General features: G+C 40.2%; 1 protein-coding gene across 2 annotated transcripts in view; it reads left to right on the forward strand.

Annotated features, from left to right (window-relative positions):
• The window catches only part of LOC140734677 (anthrax toxin receptor 1-like), a 258,361-nt gene that overhangs the window by 119,620 nt on the left and 125,274 nt on the right, over positions 1 to 13,467 (forward strand). For both annotated transcript variants that reach the window (XM_073058962.1, XM_073058970.1), the window contains exons 10-11: positions 3,815 to 3,913; positions 8,383 to 8,452. In XM_073058962.1, the coding sequence (XP_072915063.1) occupies positions 3,815 to 3,913; positions 8,383 to 8,452 (169 nt within the window). The remainder of the gene's footprint in view (positions 1 to 3,814; positions 3,914 to 8,382; positions 8,453 to 13,467) is intronic.

The following is a 13,467-nucleotide window of genomic DNA, read 5'->3' on the forward strand; positions in this document are numbered from 1 at the left end:
TGCACCAAAACTTTGAAGAGAGAGAGTACAGAGGAGATTTACTAGAACGTTACCTGGGTTTCAGCACCTAAGTTACAGAGAAAGGTTGAACAAGTTAGGCCTTTATTCTTTGGAACGTAGAAGGTTGAGGGGGGACTTGATAGAGGTATTTAAAATTATGAGGGGTATAGATAGAGTTGTCGTGGATAGGCTGTTTCCATTGAGAGTAGGGGGGATTCAAACAAGAGGACATGAGTTGAGAGTTAGGGGACAAAAGTTTAGGGGTAACATGAGGGGGAATTTCCTTACTCAGAGAGTGGTAGCTGTGTGGAACGAGCTTCCAGTAGAAGTGGTAGAGGCAGGTTTGATATTGTCATTTAAAGTAAAATTGGATAGGTATACGGACAGGAAAGGAATGGAGGATTATGGGCTGAATGCAGGTCAGTGGGACTAGGTGAGAGTAAGCGTTCAGCATGGACTAGAAGGGCCGAGATGGCCTGTTTCCGTGCTGTAATTGTTATATGGTTATATGGTTATTTGGCTGGAGGTGGATGTAGAGGTAGAGAGTGCCATAGTGAATTTTAAAAACATTGTTTCATAACAAGGAAATGTTTATAGATTAGAAACCTTTAAACTATCCTCCTTTGTATGCTTCTTTCTATATTGCTTCAAATACCAACCCTTTGCATGCCTTCAATCAAATTTAAACTACCTTCTTCCCTCTGGATACTTGCAATATCCTTTTGAACTAAATTCTTCCATCTGCACACATTTTAAACCAATGCAAATGCTTCTAAACAGCTGCATCATGCTTTTAGTTCATGATCACACTTGAAAATAGATGCAGGTGGGTTATAATGTAGCAACTGTGCACTTCATGCGATTTCTGAAATACAGTTCCATGCACTTCAGAAGAACCAAATTTGAGGAACTACTACTTTATAGAGTGTTTTCAGGAGTGGATGAATTTCCAGTTAGCTGTGACAACTGAATGGAACTTTTCACAGACTCATGAAGAGAGGGAAAGATAATGGACCATCATACTCATAGAGGATATCATTTGATACTTTGGCTGTACCTGCTTCAGACAAACTGGGTGCTGCTTTATTATTTTCAAGCTCGCTAGAATAAGCAGCGGGTTTGTAAAGAGAAAGTCGGGTGTGGTTGCGTCGGTAGGTTGAATCAGAAAGATGACAATGTACATAAAGAGGGACCAGCTCCAATGACAGTAGGACTTTGGTGAGTTTTCTTGGGTTATACAGTCTGTGCTGTAGTCATCCAGCCTACCACAGGCTCTTGTCCTAACTATCCCAGCCTGTACAACTACAGTAGTTGTAGCCATCCTGGTTAACGAGGCTTTGTAGAACATTTAAAAACATTCCCTTTATTACACCCTTTTGCTTCAGACAAGTAACCCAGCAATTTTACTGACCAGAATTCAGATTTTATGGGCACAAGTTGCAAACACATTTTAATGTTTTGAAATCACTGGATGTACAATAACCATATAATTGCTGATTTAAGAATATTTCCTTAGCTTTCACAGATCATCACGTAGCTAGGAGTATAATAGACACTCCACTGGGGTGTCTTCGACATCCTTCAAGACTCCCTGTTCCTTAATTACTCTCTGAATGCCAGAGCACACTTCTGTAATTGAAATAAAGATGTCCCAGTGTGCCTGCATCATGATTGAACAACACACAGTTTTCATATCCAATTATGTTGTTTCCTTGACGCCCTCATTCTAAGCAGAGGTTTCCAACGGTGATGTCAAATCCTGAATCAGATCCAAATCCCTCCTCTTTGCTATTCACCAGTGCAAAAATCAACTGGAAAAAGAATAAAACACAGCAGGGGTTGGGATGTTATGTTGAAGTTGTTTAAGACATTGGTGAGCCCTAATTTGGAGTACGGTGTGCAGTTTTGACCACCTAGCTACAGGAAATATGTAAATAAAATTGAAAGAGTACAGAGAAGATTTACAGGATGTTGCCGGGACAGGACTTATAAGGAAATATATAATAGGTTAGAACAGGGGTTTCCCATCCTTTTTCCTGCCATGGACCAATACCATTAAGCCAGGGGTCCTTGGACCCCAGCTTGAGATCCCCTAGGTTAAAGCTTTATTCTCCAGAATGTAGAATACTGAGGGGAGGTCTGATAATGGTATACAAAATTATCAGATGTACAAGTGGGTAAATGCAAGCAGGATTTTTCCACTGAGGTTGGACCACAACTAGAGCTCACTGATTAAGGGTGAAAGGTGAAACGTTTAAGGGGGATATAAGGGGAAACTTCTTTACTCAGAGAGTGGTGAGATTGTTGATGAGTGGCCACCTCAAGAGGTGGATGCGATTTTGATTTCAACGTTTAAGAGAAGTTTAGATAGGTACGTGGATGGGAGGGTGTGGAGGGCTGTGGTCCAGGTGCAGGTCAATAGGACTAGGCAGTTTAAATGGTTTGGCATGAACGAGATGGGCTGAAGGTCTAGTTTCTGTGCTGTAGTTTTCTATGACTCTAAGAGTTTCTTTAGCCAGAGGGTAGTGAATACATGGACTGCTCTGCCACAGACTGTGGTGGAGGCCTCAAAGGATATGGTGAGAAGCAGGTATATGGGGTTGAGTGGGATCTGGGATCAGCCATGATGAAATGGCTAAGCAGACCCAATGAACTAAATGGCCTAATTCTGCTCCTATGTCTTATGGTCTTATGGGCTGGAGGCACAGATTTACAAAACTTGGTTTCAGTGAAGGACTCATAAATTATCTTCCACAAAGAAAAATGTGCTGCCACTTTTAATATTTAAAGAAATGTAAGCTATCAATTCAAACACTTTGTGCTGATAGTGCTGGTAGCCCTGAAGAATGCAAAGCAACTGTGAAACACTTCCATGAGTTTTTTCAATGAATATCTGAATCTCTTAAGGATGCAAAGATGTCAGGTTCCACAGCTGAATTGGCTTTTTCTATCTGAAATTTCAGAAGAGTCATAACTAGGGATGCTACACAATTGAGCCAAAGAGCAAAGGGATTTGAAAAGTATTCCAGCTTTCGTTGAGAGAACTCTATAAAGCATTAGTTCAGCTGTTGTAGGGTAGGGAACAAGATGAGACTGTTGAGGGTGTGATTACTTTCTTTGCAACAAGGGAGACTGAAGGAGGATTTAATTGAAAAAACACACAAAATGCTGGAGGAACTCGGCATGTCAACCAGCATCTATGGAAATGAATAATGACCTGCCTTCTCGGCCTAAGATGTCGACTATTTATTCATTTCCATATATGCAGCCTGACCTGCCGAGTTCCTTCAGCATTTTGCATCTTTTGCCTTGGATTTCCAGCATCTGTAGATTTTCTTGTGTTGGAGATTTAATTCAGCTCTATAATATTATGAGAGGCCTACATAGAGTTATCAGACACTGTCTATTTACATTAACAAATACAGCAATAACTGCGGGGAATAGATTTATTTCAATACAATTATTAGTGGAGAACTGAGAAAATGGAATTCACTGCCTGAAATAATAATTGCAGTAGAAATTATTATTGAGGGCTGTGGAACAAATGCTGGGAAGTATATTTAAAATTTGGTTTTAACTGGCATTAATGTCAAATAGCCTTTCATGATGCTAATTTCTATGATTTGGTGATCTCAATGATTTTAGCTTCTAAGCTCAGTGATGTTCCACCAGCTGCAAGAAATGCAGAACTGGTGATAAAGACATTCAGCAAGCCATCCATGCAGACAACAGCCAACTCATGTCATATTGATTGATGCCAAAGCACTTGATTACAGATCATCGTTGCTATTATAATGTGTTCTCTTATTCTTAGAATCATTTGAAGTCGTTGTGAGGGGGAATGGATTTTCCCATGCTCGGAATGTGGATAAAGTTCTCTGCAGCTTCAAAATTAATGAAACTATTACGCTCAGTAAGTATTTCTTGTGATCTGCAGGTATATTTATTGAGATACAGAGACACAGTGTGGAATAAGCCCTTCCGACCCTTCAAGCCACACTGTCCAGAAATCCCCAATTTAATCCTAGCTTGATTTACAATGATCAGTTAACCTACCAACTGGTACATGTTTGGACTGTGGGAGGAAACCGGAGCACTGAGAGGAAACCTACACGGTCATGGGGAGAATGGTTCAAACTCCTTGCAGGCAGCGGCAGGAAAGGAGGATCTCTAGGAGTTTTGTTGACAATGATCATTTGCAGGTTTAACCACAGAAACGTATTTTATTCACTTTTGTTTTAATTGTAAAGGAAAAAAAAAACAAAAAATCAAACTAGGTACTCCTCAAAGATTATTTCTAAGCATGACACTTTACAATAACCTCATCACAAAATTCTGATGTGGTTTGTCAACGTGGATGCAGGAAGGAGGGTATTTCTGTTGGCAGAGGGATCTAGTGCCTAGGATCACAGTTTCTAGATAAAAGGTAGGCCATTTAGGACTGAGGTGAGGAGAAATTTCTTCATAGTGGTGTATCTTGGGAACCTTTAGAAGACTCTTGGGGAGCTGTGGACTCTCAGTCATGGATAGGTTAATGAATATTAAGTAAAGCAAGGAATATTAGGATATGCTGGGAAAAAGAGTGAGACAGAAGATCTGTGATTAACAATGAGTGCTGGAGAATGTTTGAAAAGTCAGATAGCCTACACCTGCTCCCAAATTTTATTCATTCCTTTGTCATAGATATTCCTTCCTTTCTCAAAGCTGTTCAAATGATTCAAATTAATATCAGAAGACATATACAGTATACAACTTGAAGTCTTATTCTTCACCCACATCCGTGAAACAAGAAACCCTAAAGAATGAATGATGGCAATATCAGAACCCCAAAGCCCCTCCTCCCTGTCCCACACACAAGCAGCAGCAGAAGCATCAACCCTCTTCTCCCCCCACCTGCACTAGCAGAAGCTCTGAACCCCCCCCCCCCCCTCCACACCACCACCACCATGCAAGCAATAGCAAAAGGCCCCAGAACTCCTTGAGATTTAGGCCAGTCTTTTTGTTTTCATTTATTTGTTTTTCTGGACTTGGCTGTTGCTGGCAACCCAGCATGAATTGCCTGTCTCTGATTACCCTTGAGAAGGTGATTTTGGTCAGCTACCTTCCTGCAACATCAACTGCTTGCACCATGTGTACTCCTTTTGTAACTCTCCTTGTCAAGAGTGGAGCTTCCGTTTGTTCCGTACTGGGTGAGTTGCAGGCAAGGAGCTGGGCCAAGCATGCATTCACCTAAGATCCTAGTAATTCTCAAACCAGACCCAATATAGCAGGCAAAATTCAAAATACAAAGGTGCCTGTAACACTAAAGAGGTTTATCGCTTTCAAATTACTCAAGAACAAAACTGAGCACTTTCAACAGTTGGTGGGGTATTAAGACAGTGATAGCTAAAGTGGGCTTAACTATCGCAGGCAAAATGTGGGTCGGAGTTTAATGTGTCACTATTACAGTTCGGGGTGTTGGAGTTCACAGTTCAATTCCAGCACCGTCTATAAGGAGTTTCACATTCTCCTGTGACTGCGTGAGTTTCCTCCAGGTGCTCCGGTTTCCTTCCACAGTAGAAGGACGTACAGGTTAGTAGGTTCATTTGTCATTATAAATTGCCCTGTGATTAGGCTAGGGTTAAATTAGTGGGTTGCTGGGCAACGTGGCTTGTTGGGCCAGAAGGGCCTGTTCCACACTGTATTTCTACATACATACATACATACATAAATAAATAAATAACAGTTAATTGGTATTTGCACACATCTCTGTACAAATGTGGCTACCTCAGCCTTTGAATTCACATGCCCTGGTTTGAGAGCATGAGCATTTCTAACATTTAGGATTTTTTTGAAACTTAACATGACTGAAGCTTCTTCATGTAATTTTGGACAATGATGATCTTTGCTGAAGAAGATTGTAGTGATTCAAGTGAAGCTAAAGAACCATAAAGAACAGTCCACAGGAGTTCCCAACCTTGCATCCACAGAGCCCTCAGTTAATGGCATAAAGAAGGTTGGGAACCCCTGGATCCAAACTGAACTCTCAGTCAGATTCCTGTGAAAGCAGCATCAGATTCATACCAGTACTTCCTCCTGAACCTGTTCCGTATTTGTTGAGATCCAAAACTGAAAAGTATTTGTGATAAAAATAACAAAAAGATAATTTAAATAAGCTTTATTTCTATTTTTTTCAGCCAGCACAATCTCTATAGATTCTGATTAGCAGATGATAATAATTGATGTCATTTAAAAACAAAACTGAAGATGAGAACTTTATGAATTATTTATTTTCATCACTTTCCACACAGAAACCTTAAGGTGAGAGTTATCAGTAGGGACCTATAAGAATATAAGATACAGAAGCAGAATTAGGCCACCTGGCCCATTGATTCTGAATGACTGATTCTTTTTTTCAATCTCTTCCTCCCACCTTCACTATGTAATCCTTAACCCTTTTACTAATCAAGAACATATTAATCTCTATATTTAAATGCACTCAGTGACTTGGTCTCCAAAATTCCTTGTGGCAATGAATTCCACAGACTCACCACCCTCTAGCTGAAGAAATTCAGTTATGAAGGGACATCCCCGTATTCTGAGGCTGTACCCTTGGATCTTAGACTCTCCTTCTATCAGAAATATCCTCTGCACATCCACTCTGTCCAGGTTTTTCAGTATCCAGTATGTTTCAATAAGGTTCCCACTCAAACCTTCTGAGCTTCTTCAAGTATGGGTCCATTCGGACCCAAGCCTCCATAGATGGAGAAGGCGGCAAAATCTGTATGCATCTGAGGTTATCCAACCCAAAAGATGGAACAAATGAGCTGAGTATTCTCTTGTTTTTTTTTAATGTGCCAAGTGTCTGAAGGACATACTGACATACAGGCAAATTAGGAGCAGGAATAGTTCACTCAAAGCCTCAAACTGGCTCTCATCTGATTATAACCTCAGCTGCACTTTCCCATACATTTGCAGTAATGTTTCACCCGTGCTTATCAAATGTATGCTAACCTCTGCTTTAAGAATATTAAAAAACTCTGCTCCCATTGCCCTTTAAGGAAGAGATTGTCAATAAACTGAAAGAACGTAATTCACTTAATCTCTTTTGTGGTTAAAGCCAGCCAATGGTGTAGTGGCATCACACCAGACTTCGAGGTGAGTGGTCGCAGGTTAGAATCCAGCTAGTGCCTTGCACAATGCTTTACCATACCAGTGACCAGGGTTCAATTCCCTCCACTGCCTGTACGGAGTTTGTAAGTTCCTCCCGTAACCACATGGGTTTCCTCCGGGTGCTCTGGTTTCCTTCCTACCGGTTGGTAGGTTCATTGGTCATTGTAAATTGTCCCATGATTAGGCTAGAATTAAATCGGGGAATTGCTGGGCGATGTGGCTCGAAGGGATAGAAGGGCCTATTCCACTCTGTTTCTCAATATTAAATTAATAAATACCCCACCTTGAACTGTTTCCAATGCATTATCTACCTTTTGTAAAAAGCAAACCAATAATGAAAACAATAATTCAAGTACAGAGTCACAAATGGCTTTTAGAACTGAAACAGAACCTTTCTGCTTTTGTATTTCATTCACCAGCATTAAAAAATAGCTTTCTGTCAGTTTTCCTAATTCTTTGCAATACATCCATACTAGCCTTATGCAAACCATGCACAGGAAAAGCCAGATCCCTCTGCATCAGAACTCTCTACTTTCTCACCACATATGCTATTTTGTTTTTCTTGCCAAAGTTCCACATTTTACTCCACCTAGCAAATCTTTGCCCACTCCCACTCCCTTAACTTTTCGATATCCCTTTATAGCCTCCTTACGTCCTCTTTGCAATTAACTTTTCCACCTAATTTTGTATCATTAACAACCAAGCCTTCAGTTGGTTGTTTGGTTCTTCAATCAAGTAACTTATAAAATCTTGAGCCCCAGCAGCAATCACCATTGCATACCATTCATTGCATCTTGCCAACCAAAAATAAAAAGTCACATAATTTTTCCTGTTTGCCAGCCATACATTGCCTCCTATACTTGGTGCTTCTATTTTCCACAGTAACTTTTGATGTAGCACCTTATCAAATGTCTTCTGGAAATCTCAGACGTCATCCAGTCTCTGCCGATTCTGGCTTTCTAATCCAGACATTCATTTTGAAAGATTTCTACAAGCCTGCAGTAAAGGAGCTGTATAATACAATATATTACTTCATTTTAATCACAAGTAAGGAATAAATGAGAAACAAATTTTGTTTGTGGTTTGAGGGAGGGTGCTGGAAAAAGATATTTTAACAAAGAAGATAGTTTGCCAACTACTACATTATCTGGCCCTTAGGGGGGCCCTGTGCGCCTGCAATTTTCTGAAATGGCTCTAGCGTTCTCACAGAAGTCTTTCAATCTCTTCCAGCTCAGAAGCCCTTGGTGGTAAAGGACACCTATTTGCTTTGTCCTGCTCCAGTGTTGCAAGAGGTTGACAGGTACGTTGAGATTTTGTTTTTCTCCCTACCCCCACCCAATCCAAGGAGAGTAGTTTGCAATGAACAGTGATGACACCGTGAGTAAAATCAGGTTGGCCATTACAAATTTAAGTGTTTCATGAGTATGGTGTTCTTGGTGAATACTATTCAGTGTACACACAATAGATTCTGCAGATGCTAGAAATTCAGAGCAAGGCACTCAAAATGCTGAAGGAACTCAGCAGGTCAGGCAACATCTATGGTAAGGAATATAGATGTCATATCTTGGGCTGAAATCTTTTTCCTAAATGCTGCCTGACCTGATAAGTTCCTGCAGCATTTTTTGTGTGCTACTATTTAGTGTAGACTATGAAGTCCGTAACAAACCAGCGCACCCTTAAACCCCTCTCTTCCCTGTACTCCAAATTCTCAACCCTCCAGTGCAATGTCCCCAGGAGGCCATTGGTGTTAACTGACCAAATCCCCTACACATCAACAACACCCCCAGCAGACCAGATCCATGAGCATATTGTACCTTCCCAGCTCATTATTGTCCTGCCAACCTAGTTCAATGGAAAATTGATTTAATGGAAGAAAAACAGTTTCCCACTATTACATTAAATCCATTTGGGATAAATTCAAGTCAAAGTAATGTACATGTCTTGTTTTACATTGACCTGTTGCTGTAGTTTAGGCCTAACTATTCCCTGTCCCCTTTCTCCAACTTGAGCATGATAAAATATTAAGTTGTAGTTCATGAGTGTGCAGCTAGGGTCACTGGGTGCAAGCAATGCAGTACACCATGCAAGAGTTCTTCAATTACTGTTTAATATTCACTTCACTACATTTACTGCTGCCCATCCTTCTTGCACTGCTCAACATGTACCTCTGGGAATGCTTCCACATCTAGCTGTGCATCTGCTGACATCTTGGAGCCATTTTGGAGTTTCTCTGGTTCCATTGTTAATGCTGACCACCCCCACAACAGCAGCAGACTCACATATTCCCATAAGTTCAGTGACCTTTATCCACCTTGGCTTCAGCAGGTGAAGGGTTAGCACAGTTCAGAATCAGGTTTAATATCATTGGCATATGTCGTAAAATTTGTTGTATTTGCCACAGCAGTACAATGCATACATAATAATAGTGAAAATTGTTAATTACAGTGGGATATATATAGATAGATAGATAGATAGATGTATTTATAAAATAGTCAATTAAATAAGTAGTACCAAAATAGAAGTAAAAAGTAGTGAGGTAGTGTTCATGGGTCAATGTCCATTCAGAAGTCGGATAGCAGAGGGGAAGAAGCTGTGCCTCTTCAGGCTCCTGCACCTCCTTCCTGATGGTAGCAATGAAAGTAAGGAATGACCTGGGTGATGGGGTCCTTAATGTTGGGTGCTGCCTTTTTGAGACGTCGCTCCTGGAAGATGTCCTGGATACTATGGAGTCCCAATGTTCGAAACCTTGTTAATCCAGTATGAAAGGATATAAACAAGGTTCTTAGTTACATATCTAAACAAACCCTTCTGATCTTCTATGGCAGTTCACTACCCATGTTCCCAACCAGCAACAACTAATGAAAATAAACCTGTGGACACTATTAACTCCAAAACTGGGAAGAATAGATCATATACTTTTGCTTCTATTGTAACTTCTCTTTCCCCATGCCCTTCTAAAGGCAGAGCAGACTTGATGGGCTGAATGGCCTAATTCTGCTCCTGCATCTTATGGTCAATAGAGAGAGAAGGTTACTTTGAAAGGGAATAAGCACACGTTGGCTTCTAGGTTCTTTCTTGGCAAGGACTTGGCTTCCCCATATTTCTTGCCATTTACATTGAGTTGAAGCCAAAGACAGACTTCAAAGCCAGGTGCCCTGGCTTCATTTGACAGACTTACAGTAGCTGAAGTTCAGATTGAATAAATACCTTTCAGGGTCTGATCGAGAGAATATCCTTTCATTCAAGCATTTAGTATTTTACTTCACATAAAGCTGATTTATATTGACCTATGAAAATTGGATTCTCCTGATGAAATTATATAGTAGAGAAACTGACAGACATGGAGATATATTGCCAAGATATATTTTATTGACCAAAATGGAATAGTTGGCAGACTAAAAAGGAAAATTGTGAGGCTCAAGTGAGTTGGTAGTTAAGATGATAAACTAAGACATCCACCTTTTTGCTGACTTGTTTTAAATCATTTTCAAATCATGCAGTGAAAAGTCTTAGGTACATATATAGTTAGGATGCCTAAGATCTTTTCATAGTACTGTATTTGTTAACATGGAGCGGAAAATGAGTTTGTAAATCTAGCGGGAACAAAGGATGTTGGGAATAGTGAGGGAGGAGCACTGGGCAAGGGATGTGGGACAGTTGGAAGAGAAGGAGTGCCCGTGACTGGGGTGGCACGGGTACAGAAACACCCAGCCTTGAGCCACCAGCAATGTTGTTTGATTCAAAACAATGGATTTATTGATTATTACAGAATGTCTCTCTGGTTTTTCCCACTCCTTCCCCCTTTCTCAACCTTGATTCCCCTCTCCTTGTCTTCTTCCTACTCTTAGTCCATAACAGAGACACATATCAGAATCAGGTTTATTATCACTCACCTACGTCACGAAATTTGCTTTTTCTGTGGCAGCAGTACAGTGCAATACATAAAATTACTACAACATTGTGCAAAAGTCTGAGACACCATATATTTCTGCACAGTACTATGTAAAGTACATAAGCATTTATTGTATTGCAAGCACTAGATTTTATTGAAGATAATACAGAAGATTGTCAGTATATTGCCTGGGATGAAATACTTCATGTGGAAAGACTGGGTAAGATTAGGCTTTTGTTTTCTTTGGAGTGGCTGAGGAGATTGGTTCCAGAGGTACACAAAGTTATAAGAATGATAGATAGGAAAAATTATAGGAAGTTTTTCCATTAGCAAAGGTATCTAAAATAAGAATGCACAGGGTGAGGGCTGAAAGAACCAAAAGGGATCTAAGGAAGAATTTTCTTGCTTGGTGAATGATTTGGAACTAGAATGCACTGTCTGAATAGTCGGTAGAGACAAGTAGTCTCACAATAATATTTGACAAGCATTTAAATTGACAAAGTATAATAAACAGTGGACCAAGAACTGGAATAGGGAATGAGTAGAGGAGGGAAGGATAGTTGGCATAGATATGGTAGACCAAAGGGATAGTTACCATGGAGATGGCAGACCAAATGGATAGTTACCATGGAGATGATAGACCAAAGGAACTGATTCTATATTGTATAGCTATTCATGACTCTTAGCTTAAAAGGCATTGTTACACCAAGTCCATGCAATCCTGTATTATTCTCCCCATCGACTCCCCCTAAATTTTATCACTTGCCCATATGAGTGGTAATTTAGAGTGACCAGTTAATCTACTGACCTGAAAGTGTATTGGATGTGGGAGGAAGCCAGAGCTCCCGGAAGAAACTGATATGCTCACAGTGAGTATGCACAAACTCTGCTTTGACAGCACCAGAGGTCAGGATTGAACTCAGACTGCTGGAGCAGCAACTTTACTAGCTGTGCCACTGTGCCAGACCTAGGAGTCCTTCCTGAAAGGATTCTGAAATATCAGGCGAGTAAAACATAACCTTGAGTTACTTGGATCGTTACCTGAGTAACCTAAAGCAAAACAAAGTAGCGAAGACTTTGAACTTGAGTTCTGTAGTTCTGGCCCTTGAAAGCACTGTGACTGAGTGAAGGGAAAGGTGTGTAACATACTGAGATCTAAGCTCAGTCAAATATATTGTAGAGGGATATTTGCCTTCAAACACATAGAGAAGGTAACCATTGGAGGATAGTTACATGCTACTCAGTTTTCTGGCTGGTGGAAAAAGGAAGGGACCAGCTACCACAAAGTAGTGGATATGTTATAGGAGAACACTGGAGGAAACTAAGTAAAAGGTAGGTTATGAGCAATCCAGAATTCTGTGTGATTGCCAAAGCATCGTGGAGCTGGTGGAAGTGGGTGCTTGAAAGAATCAGAATTAATAGTATGGAACCCAGGCCAATTCTTTCGAAAATCCTCTCCAAACAATTTTGAATGAATAATTGAACCCTTTTGCAATATGATAATGTCCTTTGACATGCTATGAAATAAAGTATCTGTTATTCTCTTTTTTTTCAAAAAATGTCTCCCACTTGGGAAATAAAACAACATGCCAATTAGACCTTTCCAACATTCCATCTCTCCTGTAAATTTGGCTCATGATAGTTCGACAATCCATTACTGCAATGTGCTTAAAGAAATTATTTCTTCAGTTCTATGACAACTTGGAAGACCGTTCATTTCTTTTGAATGCTATTTGGCTGTGTGGCTCAGTATTTTCTATGTTTGGCTAAACTGCAGAGCATGTTGAACATGAACCAGAATCAGAATCAGGATCAAATTTATTACTGACATATGTCATGAAATCTGTTGTTTCATGGCAGCTGTACAATACAATACATAAAAAATACTGTGAGTTACAATAAGAGATACAAAAAAAAGATAGTGCATACAGAGAGGAAAATAATGAGGTAGTGTTCGTTGGTTCATGGACCATTCATAAATCTAAAGGCAAAGAAGAAGAAGCTTTATTTTAAAACACTGAATGTGTGTCCTCTGGCTCCTGTATCTCCTTAATGGTAGTATTGAGAAGAGGGCATGTCCTGGATGGTGAGGGCCCTTTACGATGAATGCTGCCTACTTGAGGTACTGACTTTTGAAGTCGTCCTTGACAGTGAGAGGTTTGTGCCTCTGATGGAGCTCCTGAGTCTGTGCCCTGTTTTTTATCCTGTACATTGGAGCCTGCATAACAGATGGTGATACAACCGGTCAGAATGCTCTCCTCCTTCTGTAGAAATTTGCTAGAGAAACATGGAAAGTTCCAAAATCACTTACAACGTCTCCTTTAATGATTCTTGAAGGATTAAGATTGCTTCCAAAATGAAATTTGTTACATCCACCAGCGGTGTAATTTATCTCTCAAGTTGGGCCAGAAATTCCACAGGCA

The sequence above is a fragment of the Hemitrygon akajei genome, chromosome 1 (assembly GCF_048418815.1).
Source record: "Hemitrygon akajei chromosome 1, sHemAka1.3, whole genome shotgun sequence".
In the NCBI taxonomy this organism is placed as follows: Eukaryota; Metazoa; Chordata; class Chondrichthyes; order Myliobatiformes; family Dasyatidae; genus Hemitrygon; species Hemitrygon akajei.